At 43.8% G+C, this 26,562-nt stretch overlaps 1 protein-coding gene across 2 annotated transcripts; it reads left to right on the top strand.

Annotated features, from left to right (window-relative positions):
* Nucleotides 1-4,186: 4,186 nt before the first annotated feature.
* PLP1 (proteolipid protein 1) lies at nt 4,187-20,153 on the top strand. Of its 2 annotated transcripts, none has more exons than XM_010967795.3 (7): nt 4,187-4,353; nt 12,870-13,056; nt 14,002-14,263; nt 15,336-15,504; nt 15,958-16,031; nt 16,840-16,905; nt 18,044-20,153. In XM_010967795.3, exons 1-7 carry the CDS (start codon nt 4,350-4,352, stop codon nt 18,113-18,115), a joined length of 834 nt encoding a protein of 277 aa, XP_010966097.1. In that variant the 5' UTR covers nt 4,187-4,349; the 3' UTR covers nt 18,116-20,153. The 2 variants fall into 2 exon arrangements, with proteins under 2 accessions (XP_010966097.1, XP_010966098.1); XM_010967796.3 differs by having other exon boundaries at nt 4,189-4,353; nt 14,002-14,158.
* Nucleotides 20,154-26,562: the final 6,409 nt, after the last annotated feature.

Below are 26,562 nucleotides of genomic sequence, written 5' to 3'. Positions count from 1 at the left end.
TGCTCTCCCCTTCCCCAGAAGCAGCCACTCTTACCGGGCTATGTGCATCCTCCCAGAAAGATCAGAGAGCTCTCTTGGAAATGTTCTTTTTTTTTTTTTCTGGGTTAGTTTCAATCTTAACTTTAATAACTCGTCTTCTCTGAGCTCAAGTTTAACAATACACAAAGTAGAGAAAATAGTATAATGAACCTCCGTGTACCCATCACCCAGTTTCAATGATTTTCAATACTTAGCCAATGTTATTTCATCTAGCCTTGTTACTGTAATTTTCTAGGGGAGGAAAAAATCCCAGGCATCATGACATTTCACCTGTAAATATTTCTCTATGCCTCCCTAACTTATAAAAGATCCTTTCTAAAAACATAATCACCATACTATTATCTCACCTAACAAATATAACAAAGTGCTTAGTATCATCTAATCCCCAGTGACTGACTTTGAATCCCACTGATCCACAAACTGCACATAACTTGCCCTGCCTGGATTGCTAACGCGGGCCCCCTGCTTAGCCTGAGAAGTACAAAGGGTTGGAGATGCAGGCCATAGCAGCCTGAAGCCTGTCCACCCTCCCCCTGGCTGTTCTTGCTCAGGCCAGATGCTCTTTGTTCAAACATTCTTTTGGAGCCAAACAATCTTCCAAGCAACTTCTAAGTAATATGAGTCTGGAAAGGGGCATTCTCTAGAGATGGCTCTGTCCTGTGCCTGCCGGGGGGCATTGGGAAAGCTGCTCCTGTACCCTGTCATTAAAATGGAACCAATAACATTGGTGCCCAGAAGTTAGGTGAGTATTTGGCAGCCGAGGATATTAGTATTATTTCTGCTGTGCTCAGAGACTGTATGAAACATACAGCTTCTCTGCAGGGACCACCATGACAAAGCTGACCACGTTTTTACATTGGTGGACGTGGATTGTATGGACGACTCTCTTCTCCATGTTGCTAGTAGCTGTTTGGTACTCACTGCCCAGATGCTTCTTTCCCGAGCTTATCACTTGATTATTTTGGCTTCCAGGCTGCCCTTCACTCTATCCCTAAGCCATGGACATTTTCCCCTCACGAATACACATCCAACTCATCCCCTGCCCCCATCCATCCTTGCGCTGCTCCCTGAATCTTTAGGAGAGAAAACAGACAAGCCTCCACTTCTGCCCATCCCTTGCCAGCTCAAAGTATGTGACATCTCTGGCCCTCAGCCCTCAGTTCTCTTGGACAGAAAGGCAAGGCCAAGCCAATCGGCATGAAGTTGGGTGTGGAAAGTTCTAGCTACAAGTGCACAGGACATAATATATTGCTGGCAGGCCAGCCTTCCATGCCAGGGGTAGAAAAGCTGTAAGAAGAAGCCACTTGCCTTCTTCAATTCGGTCTGGGAGGACAATATCTTGGGGAGGAGAAGCGAAGCCTCGGCTCCAGAAGACCCAATGCTAGCAAATGACCTCCTGAATTTCAGGGTTCAGTCTATACAATGGAGCAGAGAACCCACTTGCCCAGCAGCCTTCAAGAATCTGGTAGTATGGGATCACACAGCAGAGAGTGGAGGTACTATCCAAGTGTTTTGGAGTTATTTGCAAGAAAGCTGCACAACCAAAGCAAGCTATGACCCAGGGGGCCCAGATCCTCTGAGGTACCAACAGAATTGCATGAAGCAAACTGTTTACTGGTTTCAGACAATCCTGCATTGTTCCCACAGGCACCCAGTGCGGGCAGCAGGCTGCCACCAAGAAGGCTGGCAGTGCCCTCTTGAGGAATCCCTGAGCACTACCGGGGACCCAGCTGGACTCTGGAGAACATTTTGCCAAGGGCACCCAGCAGAATCATAGGAGCAAAATCACAGAAATAGGTGGGGTTGGGTAAATCAAAAAGCCCCCTTAGGGACCTAGAAAGATACCCTACGAGGGCTGTGAGGAAGGCACAGGAGAAGGGGGGTGAGTGGGTGCTGAGGGTGAGTGTCAGGACCTACAGAGTGACTGTTAACACCCTAGATCCTGGGGAGCCAGGAACCTTAAGGCACTGGGGACAGTGAATGTGACACAGTCACCTGGCTGAGCCCTTTTCTCATATCTGGGCATAAAAACAAGGTGGAGAAAGGAGGCAATAGAGTGGCAGGAAATAAAGTGGTTGAAAAATTGGTATCTGTGAGTTTACTGGGAACACATCTTCTCTCCCAAGGAGCTTAGCGGTCCCCAGTGCGGCTGCTGGGAATCCAGAGGCAGGTTTGCAAGCGGCTCAGCCTGAGTGATTTCCCCGGTGTGCAGAGCATTGATTTGAGCTGTGAAAAATCAGCTCTCTCACTCCTTAAATCAGAATCTCCAAAGTTTGGATCCAGTTCCTTCTGCTGTCTGAGGAGCTGAGGGCACACATTCGGTGACTTCCTGCTTTTGGTCCTCCCTTTTGTCCAGGGCTATTCTGACAATAACCATCCCGAAGTTCATTGTTGGCACAACCCTACAGCTCAGCTTCCTCAGCAGGCAGGGCCTGTGGCTGGAGAGCAGGGCTGGTGAGGTCAGGGGTCCTGGGACCCTCTCCCATCAGTCACATGCCCGTAGTCTGGTAGCTACTACCATACTGTTCTGCCAAAGGGGCAGTATTTCCAGGGATCCTTTCTCCTCGGGGCTGGTAAAAGAGCAGAGGATCTGGAGTTCTAGGACCCTGGATAAACCCCCACTATGGCAGGACTCAGGAACCAGGGCGACCCACAGGGGCATCTGTAGAAGACTCATCTCATCCATTTCCTAAGAGCAGAGCCCAAGTCAGAAACGTGACCAAGGTCAAAACCCAAGGAGAAAACTGTAAGACGCCATTTTGCATCTGTTCCTCCATAGGAAGATTCTAGGTTCTGCTCAGTACCTCCTTCATCTCCTCTCTTACCCCAAGGCAAAGCCATGGGGAAAATTAGAGGGGTGCATACTTTACCTCCCTGGAGTCTTAGCGGACACGCCTCCAGTTATATGCCAACCAATTTCCTTTACAGTCTGTCCGTGGGAGGATGCAGGCCTCAAGGTCAAGAGCGCTGTGTCTCTCTGAGGTTCCTGAAGGGATAGAGAGCAGTAACAAGGAGCTAGACACACACTGCTTAAGATTCAGTCCTTCTAGATAACCTTCCATATGCTAATCCCACCTAGAACTGGGCACTCAAGTACTCTCAGAGTCTTTAGAAATAACTATTATTGGTAAAGCAGGTTTTATATATGATTCATTTGTTTTTGCTAGTTGGCCATTTGTTTCTTAGTGTTTCTTTCTCTAAGGGAAAGACTGAATTTCCTTTCTTCTTCCCTCCACCCTCACTGGGACCCATGGCTTCACCTCAACCCACTCCGTGCCTCTTACCAGCCTGGCCTCAGCTCTCTGAAGACACTCTAGTCTCAGGATGGGATGTTTACCTAATTCCCAGACTGTGTTCTTGTCTCAAATTCAATTACCTTCCTCGGAGACCACTCACATCCCTAACTCTGACATTTCCTTTAGCCTATTCCGTGAAGCTGCCCAGGTCTTGCTCACTCCCTAGGTCTCCGTTACCCTGTTTATAAAATGATTATCATTCTACTTTTCCCCAGCTTGGTCGAAATCTGTTCATGGAATCAACAGCTTGTGTTTTGCCCTCATTCAGTTGAAACTAACAAGGATCTGGAGGAAATTATTTTAAAAGACACTTTTCTTCTCTGTTGTGTTTCTAGAGCTGGGATGGGGCGGGGGAAGAGTGCTTATTTTCCAAATAGGTGGGGGGTGGGGAAAGGTGGACAGGGCCAAGGGCAGCTAGGAGTGAGGGGTGGGGTTGGGGCAGAGTTGGAAGGACTTGGGGAGGTGAGGGATGGCCTCCAGGGTTTTGACCCTGACCGTTTTGCCAGGGCTACCACTTCCATGGCTTCTGAAACTGGTGCTACCACATCCCACACCAAATAGACCCAAGGCTCAGTTGGAGGCTTGCAGGACCTCTTCTTTTCCTTTCCACCCCTAAACCATGTTTCCAGATGTCTCTGCAGGAAAGCGAAATTCCACACAGGCCAGCCTTAGGGGGGAAAAAAAGAGAAAAAATAGAAAATGAAACAATTGGCAGTGAAAAGCAGAAAGAGAAGATGGAGGCCTTAGAGAAGGGAGTATCCCTGAGGAGGTGGGGACAAGGGGAGGAGAAGGGGAGGAGGAGAGGAGGAGGAAAGCGGGCCTGTCCCTTTAAGGGGGTTGGCTGTCAATCAGAAAGCCCTTTTCATTGCAGGAGAAGAGGACAAAGATACTCAGAGAGAAAAAGTAAAGGACCGAAGAAGGAGACTGGAGAGAGCAGGATCCTTCCAGCTGAACAAAGTCAGCCGCAAAGCAGCCTAGCCAGCCGGCTACAATTGGAGGCCGAGTCCCAAAGACATGGGTGAGTTTCATAAACTTTAGCATGGAAGATTCAAGCAAGCATAGGAATTGGCAAGAACTTTGGGGTTCAGGGTTTCTAATGGTTTAAATGAGCTGTGCTTTGGCCCTTGTTTTCTTTTTAATTCTTTAGCATGCAGTTAGGTTAACTCCTTCTCTGCTGTACTGAGAATGGTGCTTTATTGTCAAAGAACTCCAGCAGCACGTGGAGAGGCCCACAGGTCCCTGGAGAGAGTGCCCAGCGGGCTGGATGTGCTCATGTGTCTTCCTACCCCCTCACTTCCCTCTGCCTTCTCTTTTCCCGTTTCCCAGGCTCTGGTAATGGCCCGGTCAGCTGACATCCCTGGTTCTGCTGGAGGCAACTAATGTTGGCTGGCCCTCAAACGCACAAAATAACTGCTTGCGTGATACAAAATTTGACCCTTCTTGGCATTAGGAGGAAACTGGGGAATTGGGCAAGATGGACTCAAGCTTGGCCATGGTTGAAGGGGCCAATCTCAGGGTCAGGAAATGAAAATAGAGTTCTCAATTGCTTTACCATAGGAGACAGATAGAGGCAGGGCTGTGTGTGTGTGCAGACATGTATGGGTGACCATGTCTAGCAACTATTACAGGCAGCCTTCCTGAAGTCATGGCTCAGACTCTAAATCTCTGCTATGACAGGAGGCTGATGGGACCTTAGGGCTGTTGCTGACTTGGCTCAGTACTGAGGGCTTCTCCATAGAGAGAAGCTATGAAGTCTGGCCTCTGCTAGTGTCCACTCAGAGCAAGGTATGCCCAGCATAAAGGTCTTTGCCCACACAGGATGCCACAGAAACATGTAGACATTGTTCGCATTTGGCAAAACAAGAGCAGCAGCTTGAATACATCCTAAATGAGACAAGAATCAATTGTCCTGTGTATTCACCATCAAATGTAATACCCAAAAGATTCCAACAACCTCCATGGAGATAGGTTTTCAATTATATTAAGCTGATGTAAGCCTTTAAGTTGTTTCATCCTGAAACACTGAGAGAGCTCTCTGAAGCATGGATTCAGGCAGGATAATTAAGAGGGCAGAGCACTGGACTAGAAGTTAACACAACTACGTTCGAATTCCAGATCTGCCGTTTATGAACTTCGTGACTTTGGGTAGGTTGCTGTGAGTTATCACTTCATCATCTGGAAAATGGAGATAACAATAACTGTTTTGTCTCCTTTTAGGGTTATTAAAATTAGGTAACAATGACGTGGAAGTCCTTTGAAAATGGGCAAGTTCTATAACAATTGTAATTCATGATCATACCAAATGTTATACAAGAATGCATGTACAGGCTGACTTATTCTTTCCCAAATGCTTGGGCTTACTTTGTGCATGTGGGTAAGAGTCATTTGACCAACTGAGCTTAGCTAGGTGAGAGGTGAATGTTGGAGAAACACAATTCCTGCCCTACCTGCATCAGGAACCCTGCCTAGTGTCAGGGGAGCTGATTGGGTAGGTTGTGAATTAAAAATAGAGAAGGAGGAAAGAAGGATGCTGAGTATTACTTCCTTAGGGGACAAAAGCCCTGAGGAAAAGGCAGTAACAAATAAGGTGACCATAGGGACAATTTCTTATTATTGAAGCTGGATGATTTCCTCCAGGGGAGATTGCCACAGATAAGGGCACAGTTGAGGTTGTGTCTTGGGAGTGGGCCATACTTGGGCCAGGTGCACATGACAGAGTAGCCATTGAGTTCTCAGTTATTCAATAACGAAGAATCTCAAATACTTTGTAAACAACAGACCATCTCTAAGAAGGTACTGGACTGCTACTACCTCTAACATGGAGTGTGTTGCTGTTTAACTGTTGTAGAGGACAAATTTTATCATGAAATCTGGGATTGGAAGGAACTTTAGAAGTTGTCTGTGCTAACGCTCAGTGCAAGATTCCCTTCTACAACAGCCAATTAAACATTCCTACGGCTTCTGCTTTATCCCTCCCAGGAACAGAGAGCTCACTACCTCAACCATATAGAATCCAGTAGGATTGGAATAGAAGAAGAACACTGAGTTCAGGAGTGTCCGCACAAAAGGTTTACAGGGGAAATGATAATCCATTAAATCCTTGTCCCGACTTGGGAGGGGGATTTTCCAAATGAGTCTTTGGGGTAACAACGGAACCAGAAAAGAGCCAAAGAGCAGGAGCTGATTATTCTCTGCTCAGTAACAGAATGCCATTACTAAGCAGCAAAACATTGGCTCCTGTAAGCCTGATGTCTGAGAACAGTGGCTGTTACCCTGGTAACCAGACTGTGATGCTTCCCTCCAAAGGTGGCTGTTTGCCGAGCCGTGTAGTTTTGGCTGGCTCAGAGTAAGTGAATGTAGCCCAGGCAAAGAATGTGGAGGCAGAGCAGGGGTCCAGTTTTACAGAATGCTTGAAGACTAACTGAATCCCATCATGATGGCAAAAATGCTGCAAGAATGCCAGTAGCTGAAAAGAAAGCCAATTCAAACCAACACATTCACTTACTTCTAGAGACCCTGGCTGAAGTGATTATAGGCAGCCTTCCCTACCCTGCTCCTCGTTTTGGCCCTGAAGAGCTGGGGGAGCTCTTGGTGAGCCAGGCAGACTGAGAAGTGTGCTCTGCTTCGAGGGGCTTTTGCCCTGGTTCTGTGCTAGGAAAGCCGGAAGTTTACTCAATAGCCTGACAACTGGAACTATGATCTCAAATCTGAGTAGTAACAGGGCCCAAGAAACCCCTGGGAGATGCATGGGTGGAGAAATATAATCTCTAAACCCAGGGAGGCAGACCCCCAGCCAGTGGCATCTTTTTCTCTTGTTGCCTGTTTGTATATTATCTTGAAGCCTTGAAAACCATCCCCAGGGTAGAGTTCTTGGTGTTGAAAGAAAGCAACAGTAGAAATGTCTTGCTTTCCCACAGAACTTCAGGTCCAGAGAGCATCAGGTCGGGGAGGTGGCCTGATCAGGAAAGGTCACAACAGCCACGACAGGTGAACAGAGTAGATTTCCTTCCTTTCCCACTGTCAGGGCCTGCCCAGTGTCAAACTCACATCAAAAGCTCAGCAAAATACTGATTGATTAATGCTTTCTTGGTTATTTAAAAATGGTCCTAATGGTGATCTCTCAGCTCTGCATTGGCCCCTGAGCTCTTTGCCAGGCAGGGCTCTGGAAAGGAGTCAGTGACATCCCAAGGAAGAGAACAAGGTTTCCCAGATTAGCTTCACACTGCAACCAAGAAGAGAGGAGGAATTGGTGGGAGACTGACCTAAGGAGTAAGGTATGGAAACTGTTGTCTCTTAGCTTAGTGCCAGGTGCTTCTCTTTCACCTTCCCAGAAGTGGGCAAGGTGAAGACAATGTATCAGGGATGGAGTTTAACAATCTAGCTTCTACCCTAGCCTCCCAATGTTTGGGTGTAAATTGGCACACATGCATGCACATGTGCAATCATGCATGCGTGTGTGTGTGTTTGGGGAGGAGTAGGGAATATAGGAAACAATGTGGTCCAGAGGCTGTTGCCATGGTAATAATAATACCTGTTCAAAGAGGAGGCTGAGATTCCTTTTTATCTAATTTAACTCGATCCGCGTGACTTGACAATCTAGCAAGCTTGGATTCCCATGCCCCAGCGGCTGCAGGGCCCCTTTCCAGCTCTTGAATGTGGTATAAGTGCTGATTTCATGTAGGAAAGACAAGATTATAGGCAGGGCTTTGTCTGAGCAGGATAAGGCCAGAAGCAAAAGTCTTTGTCTCTGGCACCTCCTGATGATTGTTGTTTTACTCCTAGAACCCACCCACTGAACCCCATCCATCCCCAGTACCAGTCACGGCTGCTCTAGCATCTTGGCCCTGTCAACTGCTATAGGCCCTGATCAAGAGGGCCTCTGTTCATGGGGTGAGGTTAAAGGGTGGGTTCTGGGAGGAGGGTAAGACTGTAGCGCAGATTAGAGACTTAGGGAGATGGGGCCAGTTTTTCACTCAATGAGCCTGCCTGTTGTTTAGCTCTATTGTATAGGGTTCTTCTATCTCTCCCTTTGTCAGCCAGATTCAAGGGACAGGCTGGGAATTGTGCAAGGCACAATCGCTCTCTTTCTACCATCCCTTTTGATGAAAGCCCTTCCTCTCCTCTCTTTGATGGGTTCCCAGATTCACACTGAATTTCCACCATGGAGCTGGTCCCTGAGGCGTGCCCAGGGCATGGGAAAGGAGGGAGGGCTTGGGAGCTCTTGGCTTCTGCTTAAAGAGGCAGCATCAGGATCAAGCCAGTTCCTTGGATAGACATGAATCTGGATAAGAGTCACAGCAGTCTTGTTGATCTTTGTCAAACTCCTACAAAGAGCATGGATGAGAAGGGCTTGAAGTTCTGTCACAGATTGATTAGACTAGCTTTGGGAGTTGGCAGATATATCTAGCCACCACTGAAAATTTCCCCATTGCTTACATTTTGCCCTTAGGACTTGGTTGTACACATTTAACAGTAGATTATAGGTTTGGTCTTGGATTCACAGACATGTTTGTTCTCCCCAACGAGACTGAAAGGTCTTTGAAGAAAGGGACTGGCCCTTATAATTCCCTTTTGTTTCTCATAGTGTCTAGTGTCATATGCTTAATAATTGTACTGAATCCAATGAACAGATATCAAAGGGAAACACCGGGGAGGGTCATTATTTTTCTCGATGACTTCTCATCACAGTCAGGTGCTTTAATCCAGTTGAGTTGCACTGGGTAACATTATAACTATATAGTTTTTTATGCCAACTCTACCATGTCACCATCTGTACTTAGCCTGGAAATGTGAGACTGTTTCTTGAGAGAGCCAAGGACCTTCTCCTCCAGAATCCCTCACAGCCTTCCTGAATCACACCAATACCCTTTCAGTCATGAAATGGAGAGCCTGTGGCTTTAGGTTATTGTTCACACATTCCCAAGGACATTTTGTGGGCTGTGAAAAATCAAAGTGAACCCAATGGACCTTTCTCAGAATGTTTTGATTGTCAACTACTTTGATGACACAATATGTTGCATGTTCTAACTTTTTCCCTGTTGGAATCCAGAATTTGAGTTTTCTTTCTTTTTTTTTTTTTTTTTTGACTTGGACTGACTTATGACTGAGATGCTTTACTTCTGCTGAACTTAAATGCCCCCAGAACAAACATTTCATTTCAATGTAACGAGATGGATATCTGATTCTTATGCTGATATTGTTGAACTGTTTATAGCTGAGGAGTAATTTATTTCTGATTCCATGTTAGAGACTCTTTAAAGCCAATGTCCTTCTTGTACCTTGCTTTGAGTGGCAGTAGAGCAGAAAAGGGTGTGCTAAGTTATTTGCGGTCTAAGAAAATAGAGGGAAAATGGGTGTAGAAAGAAAGAAGATCAGTAGATGATTCAGAGTTGCTCCCAAGGCTGAGCCCTTCATCACCTAGTATGAACAATATGTAGGATACGCTCTGGTTATTTGGATGACGATTGAGGGATCAGATACACTAAAGAGGATTTTTTCCCCCTCATCTTTACAACCCTGAAGGAGGCATCAGCTAAAGCTTAGAGTGGAATTCTCTCTTTGGCTAACAAGAGTTCAAGTTTCTCCATCCCTAATCACACCTGCACCACCATTTTAGCCCTTTCCAGGGGAAAAAGCTGGGTTGAGGGAGTGGGCACAGGATGGTCACTTGCTAGGGAGGATGGCTCTCCTAACTCTGGGCAAAACAAACAGTTCTTCCATTGTTCCCTGGGTCTGACCCCCTCCCCACCCCAGGCCTGTAGGCCCCTGCAGAATACCAATGAGGCTCCTGAGATCTCAGGGAAAAACAAGGCTTCTTTGTCCAGGGGAGCTATGGAGGGCTCTGTCCAAGCCCTGACCCTGTGCTGGGGAGAGAGGGAACAGTGGGGTCACTGACCTTCCCCTCCCCCGCCCCCCAGGCTTCAGAGACCTTTTTTACTAGAAGAGTCTAGGAGTTAGGGGGTCAGAAGAGTTGGATAGGCAGAGAAGGAACATGGCAGCATGGTTTATTTCCAGGCTCCGTTTCTTGACTTCCAGGATGCAGCTAGTATCTTCACCTGTTGAGAAAGAGGAAGATCAATTTCTGAAGGTCTCCTGAGAACAATGATCAGTTTCAAGTGCTATGTTTTTCTCTCTGGTATATACATGGATGCATGTGCACATTTGCATTCATGCTTGTGCCTCTGGCCTTGGCATGTGTGCACACACCGTGGGCCAGCGCTGATGAGGCACTCTTGCTAAGCACAATTGCAAAGTTCATGCTAAGTAAACTCTGCCTCCACTTCTAGCAGCGCAGCCACAAATTGACTACTTCCTATAGAGGCCAAGTTTGCTGACAGCCATGCTTCAGTTCTTGGAAAAGGGAGGAAATTCAATTCTGCTGCAAATGTTAGTTAATTATTGAGCTTGGCATGGGATTCTGAGCCTCATGTCTGGTGTGATATATGAGAATCTTTGAGGAAGAGCCTCTTTGAGCACCAAGGAAGGGCTGTCATTTTAGGAAACAGTGGGTAATAGGACTCACTCATTCTGTAGCTCTGGGAACAGAGACAGATATCTCTGCCTCAACTTTCCCGTGATAGAGATAATTCGGTCCTTCAAAATCTGTTCACATTGATGTAGTTCAGCCATGCAAATCACCAGATTTTCAAACACTCAGGGCTAAAAAGAAACTGTACTAGTATGAAGAGGCTCAGTCAAGGGACTCTCCTAGTCCCTGGTACCCCGGTAGAGACAAGCGAGCTTCGGGTAAAAATCCAAACCTAAAAATTAATAAAATGTATTTGCTTTTTATAAGGAGCCCCAATATGCTTTTCCAAAGTAGCAGCTTCTCAGCACATTTGCTGATTATTTGTGTGTGTGTGTGTGTGAACACACAGTTTACATATTTATACTATATATACACAAAAATAAAAATAATTCATATATCACATCTCTATATATTATATGATATATGACTAGATATGGATAAAATCAGTGTATATATAAATTCTTTTTCTGAAGAGCTTAACATTTTCATTTCTTCCACCTTTGGGGGTATCCGGTCAAGAGGCCAGAGGGAGCCATCCTTTCCCTGTCTAGTCAGTCATCTACTTGGCATTTGTTAAGTTTCACTCCATGTGACACCTTACAGCTTCGGGCTTGCCCTTGGGGTGCAGGTGCTCTCAGAGCCTGTGACTTCTGGCATGTCTTTCCTGTTTCTCAGCAACACTGGTGCAGGGCCTGGGGTATCAGGTCTGGGGATCTCAGGGACTCCTGGCACTTTAAGACACCTGTGTTCCCAGGCCCTGGCATGTTTTGTCATGCGAGAAAGACGTTTCATGCTTTGTTGACTTTGTATAAAGTCTCTTTGTAGCTGTTTTGACAGAACTCCAGTGCAGGACTGAGGGTGGGGACGTTGGCCAAGCTGCAGTAGCGGAGAACAAATCAACCATGCAAAGTGTCCCCAGATCTTTCAGCCTGAATGTTTATTACTGTGAATAATAGTAATCCTCCCATTACCATCTCCTGTCCTCTGCCTGTTCCCTTGTTTCCTTGAGATGGCTCTCCACACATGTAGACTAAGAAGAATCAAGTATTCCACGCAATAAATATACACAATGTTCAGGAATACTCAGGAGCATGCAATTTCCAGTTTCCTCACCTGGAATGCTCTTCAAGGCTCAAATCTTGCCTGACTATACCAATAGCTCTGGCCCGAACTCATCCCTTCCTGGAATGCTAAGGGCATTTCCCCTTTGTAACCATTACTTGGCTTCCTGGAATTGTTAGTTGGAACTATTAGATCTACTGAGCTCATTCTTCCTCAATAGATAAAAGACTTCCACATGGCAGCGCCTATGTCTTTTTTCTAATTGAAGTATAGTTGATTTACAGAGTTGTGTTAGTTTCAGGCATACAACATAGTGATTCAGTTATCATATACATATATATACTTTTTCATAATAGGTTATTACAAGCTACTGAATACAGTTCCCTGTGCGATACAGGAGGGCCTTGTTTATCTATTCTGTATATAGTAGTTTGTACCTCCTAATCCCAAACTCCCGATCTATCCCTCCTCCCCCTGTTCCCCTTTGGTAACCATAAGTTTGTTTCCTATGTCTGTGAGTCATTTCCCATGTACCCAGCATTGCACTAGGTGTGATGTGGAGGGATCACAATGCTGGGCACATGGGAAATACTCCATAAGAGTTGATGAACGACTGAAACCAAGAAAGCAGAATGATAAGAAAGGAGGGAATGATTGCATAATCTCACTAGCTTGCTACTTGATTACTGATCATTTTGAAAAAACTGAAAAACATTCTGGGAATTAAAGGCAAAGATTTATTTTTAAGAATGGAAAAAAGTATGGTTTTAGGGTCCATGTCACATTCTCAAAGTCTAACATTCTAGACTCTCCTGCTTTTGGCCTCTGGTGTGACCACCCTATCCGTTCATGTGAGCACAGGGCCTGGCTGGTTCGGCAGAGAGGGGTGAGTGGCACTGGCTACCTGTTGTCCATCCCTGACTGTTCATCTTCTTCTCCCCCAGGCTTGTTAGAGTGCTGTGCGAGATGTCTCGTAGGGGCCCCCTTTGCTTCCCTGGTGGCCACTGGATTGTGTTTCTTTGGAGTGGCACTGTTCTGTGGCTGTGGACATGAAGCACTCACTGGCACAGAAAAGCTCATTGAGACCTATTTCTCCAAAAACTACCAGGACTATGAGTATCTCATCAATGTGTAAGTACCTGTGGTCCCACACGAACTCCTCTCTCTTTCCCTCTTTCTGCCCTGGAGATACAGAACTCATCAGTACCTTAGTCTCTAGTAGGGGATTGGTGTGGAGCCAGACAGGATTCCAGACAGGATTCCTGAGTCTTCCTTCTGTGTGCAGATTCCGCCCACGCCACATCTGAAGCCCTGAATGAGAGGAAAGTGCCAAGTTCAGAGAGGGAGGTCTGCATGTCTGCCAGCCCACTCCTAACCACCCCACTTTGCTTTGCCCCACGTGTTCTTTTTTTGTTTTTTCAGGGCGGGGGGGGGAGGTAATTAGGTTTATTTATTTATTTTTTAATGGAGCTACTGGGGATTGAACCCAGGACCTCGTGCATGCAAGCACACACTCTACCCCTGCGCTTTACTCCCCACCCCGATCATGTGTTCTAACTTCTGCTAGGTAGGGTTAACACTGACTGAGTAGGAGCCTCTCTGCAGTGGACCATTTAAAGAACTCGGGGGAGGCACAATGACTGAGCGGGGCTGCTGCTCTCTGTTTGACACACTGCTTGTCGGCTCAAGCACAGTACTAAGCCTCTCCTGTTCCTAGAGCAAATTAGGCTCTTGTTCCTTCATCCTTCTTCCTTCTTACCTTGCTCCTCTTTCCTCTAGCCTCCAAGAGAGCATCTCTGAAGGGTCAGGCCAAGGAGAGTAGGGCCCCGGTTCTCCAGGTCACAGGGTAAGCCAGATGTGGGTGGAAGGGGCATGTGCTTCTGGCCACACGTTCCCTGTCTTCTTCCACTTTGAGAAAGATAAAGCGGAAGTGTAGAGGAAGAACCTAGTGACTCCTTTAAAGAACCTCTAGCTTTGCTGAAGTGCCCACTCAGGTATCCAACTGACTTAGGCAGCAAGGGAATTGGGTCTTGAATTAGTAAGATTCTCTGGCTTTCTGTCTCTCTGTTAACACAGGATCCATGCCTTCCAGTATGTCATCTATGGAACTGCCTCTTTCTTCTTCCTTTATGGGGCCCTCCTGCTGGCTGAGGGCTTCTACACCACCGGCGCAGTCAGGCAGATCTTTGGCGACTACAAGACCACCATCTGCGGCAAGGGCCTGAGTGCAACGGTAACAGGGGGCCAGAAGGGGAGGGGTTCCAGAGGCCAACATCAAGCTCATTCTTTGGAGCGGGTGTGTCATTGTTTGGGAAAATGGCTAGGACATCCCGACAAGGTGATCATCCTCAGGATTTTGTGGCAATAACAAGGGGTGGGGGACAATTGGGCATGAGTCTGTGGCCTCACCTCCACCCAAGGCTGGGTCCTCTTTAGGGACCTGGCTTTTGAGTGAGGAAGTGATGGTGACAGCCGAACGAGAAGGTCAGGAAGAACGTGATGCCCAGCTGGCTGAGCCTCTGTTTTCAAAAGTTCCCTAGAAAATTTCATCTTAAAGTAAAAAGCATGCATTTTGTGGAATGCTTTGTATAATCAGACCATTTCTAAGCCATCTGTTGGTATCCTTTTACTCCCTTCCTAGCAGGGAGCACAGCGGGAGTAGATCTGACTATCCAAGAATCTAAAATGCTTCTCATGGGATTGAGATGGAGGTGCCCGATCTGAGAGGAAGGGTGGATCATGGAAATTAAATAATTGACTCCAAGATGGAATTCTCAATATTCTGGGATCCTACCTTTTTGGAAGTCCCAGAGGGGACTAGCATAGATCTGCATATTTAATGCTTGATCTTTGTCTGAGAGTATCCTTGCTTCTGGTGAGGTGCACATTGGTTTCTAGCCTCTAGAGTTCAAGATCCTTTGGGGGCTGAACATCTGTAGGTTATGGTGATGTCTTTTGTGGCTAGCAGTTGGCTTAGAAGGGTTTTGGGATCTGAAATTTAAATCTCCTATTGGCTTTGTTCAATAACTAGGGATCCAAAGTCCTGTGACCAGGAATATTTTCTAAGCTCAGCCTAAGGCCAGAAGTGGCACGACTTTCTTTCAAGATCTGTTTTGATTTCTTCACACCTGATCTGCCCCCCAAAACCTCCTGAAGCCTCTCTAACCCAGGGATCCTCCTCACTCCAACCCCTACCCATTCCTCCCACCCTCCATCATACTCGGGGCCAGTTCTCTAGTAGATACTGACCATGACATTCGCAGAGGTGCCCTGCTTACTAATTTCATTTGGTGGAGATCCCTGGAATCTGGTTTCATGTCTGGCACATGCCATTCCAGGATCTCCCTGTTTATGTTTCATTGTCTGCAGGCTGATGCTGATTTCTAACCACCCCGTGTCAATTGTTTTAGTTTGTGGGCATCACCTATGCCCTGACCGTTGTGTGGCTCCTGGTGTTTGCCTGCTCTGCTGTGCCTGTGTACATTTACTTCAACACCTGGACCACCTGCCAGTCTATTGCCTTCCCCAGCAAGACCTCTGCCAGTATAGGCAGTCTCTGTGCTGATGCCAGAATGTATGGTGAGTTAGGGCCTAGGTGGCTTGGCCCCCTTACCCCATATAGAAGCATGGTGTATTTGGTTCTGTACTTAGGGTAAGGAGGGTGGTAATTATGGGGGAAAAAATAAGAATATGGATGCCTGGATCTTAGCTTGTTAATCCCTCGCCACTGAAACCGGAAAGATTTCTTCCCTGAGAAGGGAACTTCTTGGGAATGGTGGGAATTTTCTTGGCTGTTCACACTGAGCTACCCTAGTTGTGCTTTTCCCAACCCAGAAGCAGCACAGTTCAATCACAAAGACAGAATTTCACGTGTTCAATACCACCTTCTATTTTTTGGCAAATCTTTAGAAAAGAAGATCTGGAGTGTTAGTTGGGACTTCCCAGCTAGGGTGATTAAAGATGAAAAAAGTCTTCCAGGTAGCCCTGTAACTCTGGGAAGCTTACGCTGGTTGATATTTTTGTCTTACTTAGGTGTTCTCCCATGGAATGCTTTCCCTGGCAAGGTGTGTGGCTCCAACCTTCTGTCCATCTGCAAAACAGCCGAGGTGAGTGAGCCACTGGGTTATTTTACAATAGAATAACTAGTCGCACAAAATTCCTACCCATCTTTGATTTTAAGAACCACAGTTTCTCTTTGCTGCATTTTGAGTTAGCAGATTGCCTTCTATAAATTATTGGCTGAGTCTGCCCGAGCCAATGAGCATAGATGGTAAAATATCTATTTTCCTTAGAGCTGCAGAGGAAGCCTTCCATTCTAAGACTTCCTCCCTTAAAAGAGAAATTTGTAGCTTTAGGTAAAGATAGGGCTCAATGGCAAAATCCCCCAAGTGAAAATTGTCATTGTTTTTACTTAAAAACCTTATCAAGAGAATGGGTTGTGCACAGACATTCATAGGTTTTACAAAATGCTTTCAGGTTGGAACTTCTCAATCCTGTTTAAAAAGAAAGTACATATGAAAAAGGAAAACACTGTATTGAGAGTAGCTGTGATACACAAATGAGGCAGGGGAATAAACATAAATCCTGAGGAAGAAGGCGATACACTATTTCTTTGAAAGCAAATTGTTGCCTTTACCTTTGGGGCTCCTGGGCACAACTGTGTGGAACAAGCTGATTATTTGAGAGGACTGCACTATTTTCTGAGTATTCTGTGTTCTGGGTGTTCCGGGGTGAGGTGCTGTGGTGCACATTGAAGAACAGGAGGTCTACACTCAGGGAAGTGACAACTTAGAGATGCCGAATTAACACACAGAAAGGTATCAACACATTCAGAAAGTTGCATTCATGATCCACAGCAGAGCATATATTTTTGCTGTTGCAAGAAACCATTCTTCTTTTTGCATTTTCTTGCAGTTCCAAATGACCTTCCACCTGTTTATTGCTGCATTTGTAGGGGCTGCAGCCACACTGGTTTCCCTGGTAAGTGGTCTTGAATGATCTTGGCAAATACATGGTCCTGGGTTAGCTTGGGTACAGCTATGCTGAAAGGTAAAAAGATAGATTCCTAACTTTGAGATGCTGGAGAGAAGCTACTGGGAAAAGACAGGGAAGAGTAGAGACCGTGCACTTCTACTTTGAGTTGGCAAGGCAGAAATTTTCAGAAATTTGATAGGAACAAGAAAAGTGATGTGAGGAAACAGGAAGAAAGAGATTCATGGTCAAGAATAATAATACATCACATTTACAGAGCATGAAACATTGCCAAGTGCTCTGTGGTCATAAATTATAGTTAATTCTCCACACATCCTGGCCTGATCAGTGACAAAAACACTGAAACCTAACTAAACATGCTTTTCGGCAGCCTGGAATTCTATATACTGTAAATACAAATCCATCTTGGATGCTCTCCAAGGGATTTAGTTACTCTCCTGAAAATACTGAAAGGACCGCTTAACATGATTAGAATTGTTATTATTATAATACAACTCTATGTCCCAGGTCCTGCTGATGGTGTCACAGCACAGTGTCAATGTAGTGCATTCATGGTTCCAATGAAGAACCTCGGGTACTGAAGGGTGAAGCAATTTATCTTAAGTCATTGAATAAGTGGTGACTGGCCAAGGATAAGCTTACAGCACTCCTCGCACCCCCCCGCCCCCACTGCTGAGGCTTTTATACAGGGTTGAGTTGTCTCTCCTCTCGTGAAATAGATTGATGCATTAAGCAGGGGAGGCTGTGCTGCACGTGTGGCGATGTGTCTATGGCGGGCACCCTAGGACTCCAGATCGCCCAGACACATAGATGTGATGATGGCTGAGCCCACGTATTGCTCGCTTCCCTGAGAAAAACTCAGTGCTAGGCAGAGCAGAGGGGTGGGAAAAATCCTTGTCCAGTTGATTCTCCAGGTCTGGGCGGTTTGGAAGGAAATGTCTCAGAGAGGACTTCTAGTCTTATACACAGGACAAATGCCTGAGATGTACTGCTTTTTGCAGGACAGGAGTTTTTTTCTTTATTTAGCTATGATGTGATTTTCACCCTTCCTCATTCCCAAACGGACTGGAGGAGGGAGAGCTTCCTTTTCTCCTCTCACTCATATTCTTGCTTCTCTTCCCTACAGCTCACTTTCATGATTGCTGCCACTTACAACTTTGCTGTCCTGAAACTCATGGGCCGAGGCACCAAGTTCTGATCACCTGTAGAAATTTCCCTTTCTCTAATAGCGAGGCTCTAACCACACAGCCTACAATGCTGCGTCTCCTGTGTTAACTCTTTGCCTTTGCCACTGACTGGCCCTCTTCTTACTTGACGAGTGTAACAAGAAAGGAGAGTCTTGTGGTGATTAATGTCTCTCTGTGGACTCTCCCCTCTTATGTACCTCTTTTAGTCATTTTGCTTCACAGCTGGTTCCTGCTAGAAATGGGAAATGCTTAAGATGGTGACTCCCCAACTGCAAGTCACAAAGAAACGGAGGCTCTAATTCAATGTTCAAGCATCTCCTGAGGACCAGGAAGTGTTTTCTTCTCAAAGGGCACTTCCACTGATGGAAACAAAGTGGAAAGAAAGATGCTCAGGTAGAGAGAAGGGATGTACCTGGCCCCTTTGCCACCTTGAGGGCCAAATGTATTCTTGTTGGTGTACAAAACAGAGGACTCCCTCCTGTTTCCCTATTACCATTGAAGAGAGAAGAAAAAAAAAGAACACCAGCAAAACAATAAAAGCATTTGCCCAAATCTACCTATTGCAGCTGGGAGAAGGGGGTCAAAGCAAGGATCTTTCACCCATAGAAAGAGAGCACTGACCCCGATGGCAATGGACTATTTAAGCCCTAACTCAGCCAACCTTACTTATAGCAGAAGGGAGCATAGTGTCTGTGTAGACGAAGGGGGCACCTGGCCTTATACCTCGTTAGAGAAGAGAAACAGGGTGTTGTCAGCATCTTCTCACTCCCTTCTCCTTGATAACAGCTACCATGACAACCTTGTGGTTTCCAAGGAGCTGAGGCTAGAGAGAAACTAGCTCGTATGAAAAAAGACTGGCTTAGAAGAGCAGCAGTTGCCAGTGGCTAACGGTGTAAACTGAGCCAGCCCTCTGGTAGACACAGGATAGATAACTCTTTGGATAGCATGTCTTTTTCTGTTAATTAGTTGTGTACTTTGGCCTCTGTCATATCTTCACAATGGTGCTCTTTTCATGGGGTATTATCCATTCAGTCACAGCAGGTGATTTGAAGATCTTGATTTGTTTCAGAAGGATGCACATTGTTACATTTTCCAGTTTGTCTATCACTTGTTTGGGGTTGTACCATAAAGGTCTGGAGGATGATTCTTTGACTATGATTCTTTAACAAATGAAAATTGGACATTAAACATCACAAATGATATGGAAAATTGGCGAGTTCCTTGCATCTATTGGGATTTTCTACAAATTATCCTATCCTTCGCAGAAACAGATTTGGTGAATTCGAACCTCAGTTTGAATTACCTACTTGAACTTTCTCTCCCTCTAGTGGGAGACGATTTGATTCAGCAATGTTAACTTGGTGTGTTAAAGAGTCAGGTTTTAACTTACGGGTTATTCTCTCCTGGTATAGATCACATAACTGCAGGCACGAGCCATCAGTTGTTCAGTTGGTGAGCTTCCACGGAAAAGGAAAAGTGGAAAGAGTTTGAAACCTGAATAGCTTCCGGGTTTCAGTCTTCTCTTTCTGTGTTTGTTAACTTTGGGTTAAAAAATAAAAAGCTGATTGGTCTTTATGGAAGGAGAGATTTTACAGGTATGATTGTAGGTAGCCCTTTTGTTGTAAAGAGTTGTTTCGTTTTCTCCCCCAAAGTTTCAGCAATGCTTAAGGAGATGTAAGAGTTTTACAAAAAGACACTTGATATTTGTTTTCAGACCAGTACGTAAGATAAGCTTCCAGGCTGCATAGAGGGAGGAGATGGAAAAGGTTCTGTAAGAAACCAATCAAGATCAAGGAAAGTGAAGTAATCTATATCTTGTGTTTTGTTTTGATTTAATAACATAACAAATAACCAACCCTTCCCTGAAAACCTCCTATGCATACATACACACATATACACACACGAAGAGAGTTAATCAACTGAAAGTATTTCCTTCATTTCTGATATAGAATATCAATTTTAACACACATAAAGGATAAACTTTTAGAAACTTATCTTACAAAATGTATTTTATAAAATTAAAGAAAATAAAATTAAGAATGTTCTCAATCAGTGTGTCTTTTGATTGAATTGATCTGTTTAACCCCACAATGGAAACTTGAATAATTGTACCTTTATTATATTCTGTTTGAGGAGCTCATTTATTTTTCAGGTCATCCAACTCATTCTCACAAAAATTTTCTGAAATAAAGCATAGATAAATCAATTTTATTTTTATAGCTGAAGATGCTAAGAAATAGAGACAAAGTAAATACCCAAGAAACCCAATAAATACATATGTGAGCCTGGACTAGAACTCAACTCAGGTCTTGATACCAATTCATTGCTTTTTAAGGTTTATTTTATCTTAGAAGTTGGGTTTCAGAGTCCTCTACTAATTCAGGGTCAAATGTGATTACTTCTTTAATATGATAATGGTGCCCCAGCTTTGGTGTGTTTAGGATTAAGTTATTGTTAACTTTTCTTTGAATTATTTGGATATTCCAATAATGCATCTTTAGTGCTTCATACATGAATAATGCTTAGTTTTATCTGGAAAGTGCTGGATGAAAAGTATACTGTAGGGACAGAGCAGATATGGTAAGCGCAACATAAATTTAAACAGTCTGTGGCAGGGCAGTATTAAAATAAATTAGTGACACCTCCTACCCAGATGACTAGCCCACTAGCTCACTTGGGACACAGCAGTGAATCCCTGCCACAGTCCTAGGCTAGAATTTGGCGCTCTTGGACAGTAAGCATTCTAACGACCGGTCAAAAGAAATCTGACTGAAAATTAGCTGTCGATTCATTGCCCCGTGGTTGTAGATGGCAAGGAGCATGATTGGAGAGAAAGGAGACTTCAGCTTGGGGGCAAGGAGTCGGTCATCAGTTAAAGAGCTCCGTTCAAAAGTAGTTTCAATTTAATCTCCTGGTTTCTGCTTCACTACAATGAATATTCTGCAAGCAAGTCTGGTTGGATGACTTTATGACAAAAAGAATAAAAATATGACAAGGACTTATTTTTAGACTCTAGCAAACAAGGACACAGCACCATATTTTGGAGAATTGATTCGGGATGCTATAGAGTGAGTGTATTTTTGCCTCCAAGGAGCAGAAAGCCAGTTCCCAAGAAAGCTGTGTTCTCCATCTGCCTTTATTTGGCTCTGCCCTCTGGGACGGATCTATAGATGGAGTTTCCAGGCTCTCAGAAGCTGAGAGCATCTCCAGTCTATCAATTGAGCCCATTGTTCTTAGTTCTCCCACACACCATAAACCTCCTTTCTCTGAACTCAAAGAGTTCTCTTTGTGCTTAGATCAGCCAAAGCTCAAGATGCAGCAGTATAAACAAGAAACATTTTCTTACAGCGTCAGTTGTATTGCTTTTCCTATCTTCAGGGTCAGTGCTGAGTGCAGTTATGCACAGTTACGCACGCAAGGTGTAGAAGCTGTGGCTTTGGCCAGAGCAACATTCGTTCATTCATTCATTCAGTCTACAAACATTTACTGAGCACCTACTAAGCTTTGTGCTAAACTCCTGGGAGTTTCCAGTTTAGGGTGATGTGGTTAAAAAAGTGATAAAGATATGATCTTACACTCTAGGATCTCACTCAGCCTCAACCATAGCAGAGACGTCTCCCAGGGTGGAGCAGAGTGGAGGCAGCGAGCATGCAAGAAGCAGTCTGACTCGCTGACTGCAGTGGGCATCTGAATCCTCCCCTCCGTATGTGGGAGAGGTCATGGTTAAGGGCCATGACTTCACGTGGCTCTGGCTTTCTAGGGCCTGGATAAAAACAAAACTTCAATTTAGAGTCCTGACAACTCGTGACTTGCTCTTAATGTCACCCTGCTTCTGGCCTTACATGTGACATTATTTATGCACACACTGTCACAATGCATGTGCATGCTTCTAACTCACTCAGTCATCTGAGGAGTCAGAGGGCACATGGATCAAGATTTATATAAACACAAGCTATTCAGTGTGGCTTTTCCTTCCCACCCAGGCTAAATTGGAGAAGTCCTGACAGGGTAATGTCAGATACAAAGTATTTCTCTCTTTGATTTTTCATACTATGTGCACAGATAGTGTGTCTATTTTGACATTAATAGTTAACTTGATGAATATTAAGTAACAGATGGAAGAACTGTTTGTTCTTGTATTAAAAAAATCAATACTTTGCCTTTTCCTATGTCAATAAGTAAGGAATTCAAGTCAATATCTATAAATTGAGAAAGATTTTCCTCGTTCACTTTGAAACAAGCAACCACGTTTTCCACCATTTTTATTTATTTTTATTTTCCCCCCAGTTTTCTTGAGACATAATTGACATATAGCACTATATATAAGTTTAAGGTGTAGCACAAAATGACTTGACTGACATACATTATAAAATGATTACCACAATAAGTTAACATCCATTATCTCATATAGATCAAAAAAAGGTTTTTTCCTTGTGATGAGAACTAAGGATCTCCTTTCTTAACAACTCTCTTACATATCCTACAACATTGCTAACTATAGTCATCATGTTGTACATTACATCCCCAATACTTATTTATCCTATAACTGGAAGTTTGTACATTTTGACCGCCTTTTTCCAGATCCCCTTCCCTCCCAACACCCACTTCTGGTAACCACAAATATGATCTCTTTTTCTGTGAGTTTGGTTTTTGGTTTGTTTCGATTCCACATATAGGTGAGATCATACAATATTTCACAGTTTTATTGTTCTGCAAAGTTTGGTGTCTCTGTGTTCCTGCTCCAGTACTCCTTGAACTGATCAACTCTATTCCAAAGTAAAGAAAAGTAGGATAAAGTAATGAGTATTTGCTACATCATGAAATAACCCAAGGAAATCCAACCTTAATATTTTATTCAAGCCTTCAACAAATATTCATTTAACAAATTCTCTGTGCCAAGTGTTTTGCTAGATGCTGGTAAGACAGCAGGGACTAAAACATAGTTTCTCCCCTCAGAGAACTCAACTGGAGACAGAAAAGGTTGGGGAAATAGCTGGGAAGTGTGGTGAAGAATGATATTAACATTCCGTGACAGAAAGGGTGGAATAGACAGAATCAGGGAGAAACTTGTATAGTCCCATGAGAGATGAAGAGTCAAGTAAGAGAAGATGGAGCCATGTGAGTCTGGGCCTAGAGAAAGAAGTCTGACATGCTGCGGTATTTAGGGTCGAAAAATGTTAAATGGCCTTCTACTCTTTTGTTCACCAACATGGACAGTAAGCCAGCTCTGGACTCTGAATAAACTGTATTCACCGATACTCCATGTATTACGTGAAGCTCTACCTTTCAAACATTAAAAGGGAAAAACCACAAAGCTGTTTACAACATTAAAGCCAAACAAGTGAACTGATATGTGAAAATTTATACGTGATTATAATTTATTTAACTAATATTTTTTTCTGATTAAGTTTCTTTTAAAACAATTTTTATGGCAGTATAGTTGATGTACAGTAATAGTATATGTTACTGGTGTGCAATACAGTGATTCACAATTTTTAAAGGTTATATTCCATTTATGGTTATTATAAAATATTGGCTATATTCCCTGTGTTGTACAATATATCCTTGTAGCTTATTTTATATCTAATAGTCTATACCTCTTAATCCCCTACCTCTGCATTGCCCCTCCTGCCTCTTCCCACTGGTAACCACTAATTTGTTCTCTGTATCTCTGCGTCTGCTTCCTTTCTGTTATATTCACTAGTTTGTTGTATTTTTTAGATTCCACTAAAAGTATATCATACAGTATTTGTCTTTTTTCTGTCTGACTTATTTCACTTGGTATAATACCCTCCATACACACACACACAGACACACACACACACACACACACACCACATCTTCCTTATCCATTCATCTGTTGATGGACATTTAGGTTGCTTCCATATTTTGGCTATTGTAAATAGTACTCCTATGAACATTGGGGTGCATGTATCTTTTCCAATTAGTGTTTGTGTTTCTTTCGGATATGTATCAAAGAGTGGAATTGCTGGGTCATATGGTAAGTCTATTTTGAGTTTTTTGAGAAACCTCCATACTGTTTTCCAGAGTAGCTGCACTTATTTACATTCCCGCCAACAGTGTACAAGGGTTCCCTTTTCTCCACATCCTTGCTAAGTGGCTCTAATTTTATTTGATGACTTGAGCTCATATGTAGAGCAACGTTAAAAAAAAAAAAAAAAAAAAAAAAGGGAAATGTGGCCCTTGCAATCAGTGCTCTCTTCCATGCCCCTAAATGTACTAGCTATAAATTTGGTGAAATCCCATTCGATTTAAAATCTGAAATCAACCCACATTAACAAAAAATGTCAACAGAAACATAAGCATTCTCCTATTCGCAGATGATATTATTATCACAAACTAGGAGTGGTCTTAGTAAACAAATGTCTCAGTTAATTATTGTTAGAAAGAAAGGCTACATAACAATTTTCCTAAAAACAAATTTGTCATTTTCAGTGATGCTCCTAACTTCTTGGCGGTAAATAGTGTAAATAATTTCATAAAGCAATTACTTCATGTTATATTCTGCAGCTAGTATATCTGGGAGGACACATAGGTAAATTAAATTTCTTTAAGCCAGGTGGTTTTTGGGTACTTACTGAGTGTGTGTGTGTGTGTGTGTGTGTGTGTGTACATTGTTTGTTTGTTAGTTCTTTCACTTTTAGTAGCTTAAATGGTTACAGCCACTTTCAAATATTTCCAGGTTAAAAATTTTTTAAAAATATCATGCTTTATGACATGGGCTTTTGATGGCCTTTTTGTCTCAGTGTTAAAGAAGGCCCAAAATAACTATCTGAAAAGAATCTGAAAAAGAACAGATATATATTCTTTTATATATAATATATATATATAAAAACTGAATCACTATGCTGTACACCAGGGACTAACACAACATTGTAAATTGACTATACTTCAGTTAAAAAATAAAAGAATCTTGGCCCAGTCCTCAGGCAACCACACCTCCAACAATAATAGATACGCTTTATTGAGCCCTCTGCAAAGAACTTTCCACGTCTTATCTCATTTAATGCTCACATTAGTCCTATGAGGCAGAAGCAGCTATTATCCCTCAGCTCCAGGCTGGAGCCACGTGCCATTATTGGTCCCATCAGTTTGAATGTGGGGATGACCGTTCTATCCCAGTTCAGCTGACTGCTAAAGCTGCAGAGCTGAGCAGCATCCAGGTGTTTGGCAGGGAGTTGAACCCCAGTCATGACAGCTCACTCCCTACCAGAGTGTCCACTGAGGGAAGCAGTAGTTATGAAGGATAACTCAAAGGGAGTGTAGTCTATTCATTCCCTAGTCACCTCTACAGATGTTTGATTGTGCAACCCTGCAATAAAATGTCTTGGAACCCACACAAGCCCACCTTCCCCTGCCCCACGACCTTGCTGCTTAAAGTGTGGTCTGAGGACCAGCAACATTGGTATCACCCAGGAGTTAGTTAGAAACACGGAATCTCAGGCCCTGCTCTGGAGCTACTGCATCAGACACTGCACTTTAACAAGATCCCAGGATGATGTCTGTACACACTAAAATTTGAGAAGATTTTCTGTAGGTAATATATACAAACGTAGAATTGCTTGTTTAGGTCTTCTGCCCATTTTTGGATTGGCGGAAGAAATACAAATGATCAATAGGCACATGAAAAAATGCTCCATATCACTAATTATCAGAGAAATGCAAATCAAAACTACAATGAGGTATCACCTCACACCAGTCAGAATGGCCGTCATTCAAAAGTTCACAAATGACGAATGCTGGAGAGGCTGTGGAGAAAGGGGAACCCTCCTACACTGCTGGTGGGAATGCAGTTTGGTGCAGCCACTGTGGAAAACAGTGTGGAGATTCCTCAAAAGACTAGGAATAGACTTACCGTATGACCCAGGAATCCCACTCCTGGGCTTGTATCCAGAAGGAACCCTACTTCAAAAAGACACCTGCACCCCAATGTTCATAGCAGCACTATTTACAATAGCCAAGACATGGAAACAGCCTAAATGTCCATCGACAGATGACTGGATAAAGAAGATCTGGTATATTTATGCAATGGAATACTATTCAGCCATAAAAACCGACAACATAACGCCATTTGCAGCAACATGGATGCTCCTGGAGAATGTCATTCTGAGTGAAGTAAGGCAGAAAGAGAAAGAAAAATACCATATGAGATCGCTCATATGTGGAATCTAAAAACAAAACAAAACAAAACAAAACATAAATACAAAACAGAAACAGACTCATAGACATAGAATACAAACTTGTGGTTGCCAAGGGGATAGGGGGTGGGAAGGGATAGACTGGGATTTCAAAATGTAGAATAGATAAACAAGATTATACTGTATAGTACAGGGAAATATATACAAGATCTTATGGTAGCTCACAGAGAAAAAAATGTGGCAATGAATATATATATGTTCGTGTATAAATGAAAAATTGTGCTCTACACTGGAATTTG

The sequence above is a fragment of the Camelus bactrianus genome, chromosome X, assembly GCF_048773025.1.
Source record: "Camelus bactrianus isolate YW-2024 breed Bactrian camel chromosome X, ASM4877302v1, whole genome shotgun sequence".
In the NCBI taxonomy this organism is placed as follows: Eukaryota; Metazoa; Chordata; class Mammalia; order Artiodactyla; family Camelidae; genus Camelus; species Camelus bactrianus.
The sequence above is the reverse complement of the archived record's forward strand: the minus strand, read 5'-3'. Positions and strand labels throughout refer to the sequence as shown.

Excerpts from the sequence above, each read along its gene's own strand:
- PLP1 (XM_010967795.3), top strand. Across the intron at positions 13,057-14,001 it reads TATGAGTATCTCATCAATGT|GATCCATGCCTTCCAGTATG; the intron begins GTAAGTACCTGT and ends CTGTTAACACAG. Across the intron at positions 16,906-18,043 it reads CAGCCACACTGGTTTCCCTG|CTCACTTTCATGATTGCTGC; the intron begins GTAAGTGGTCTT and ends TCTTCCCTACAG.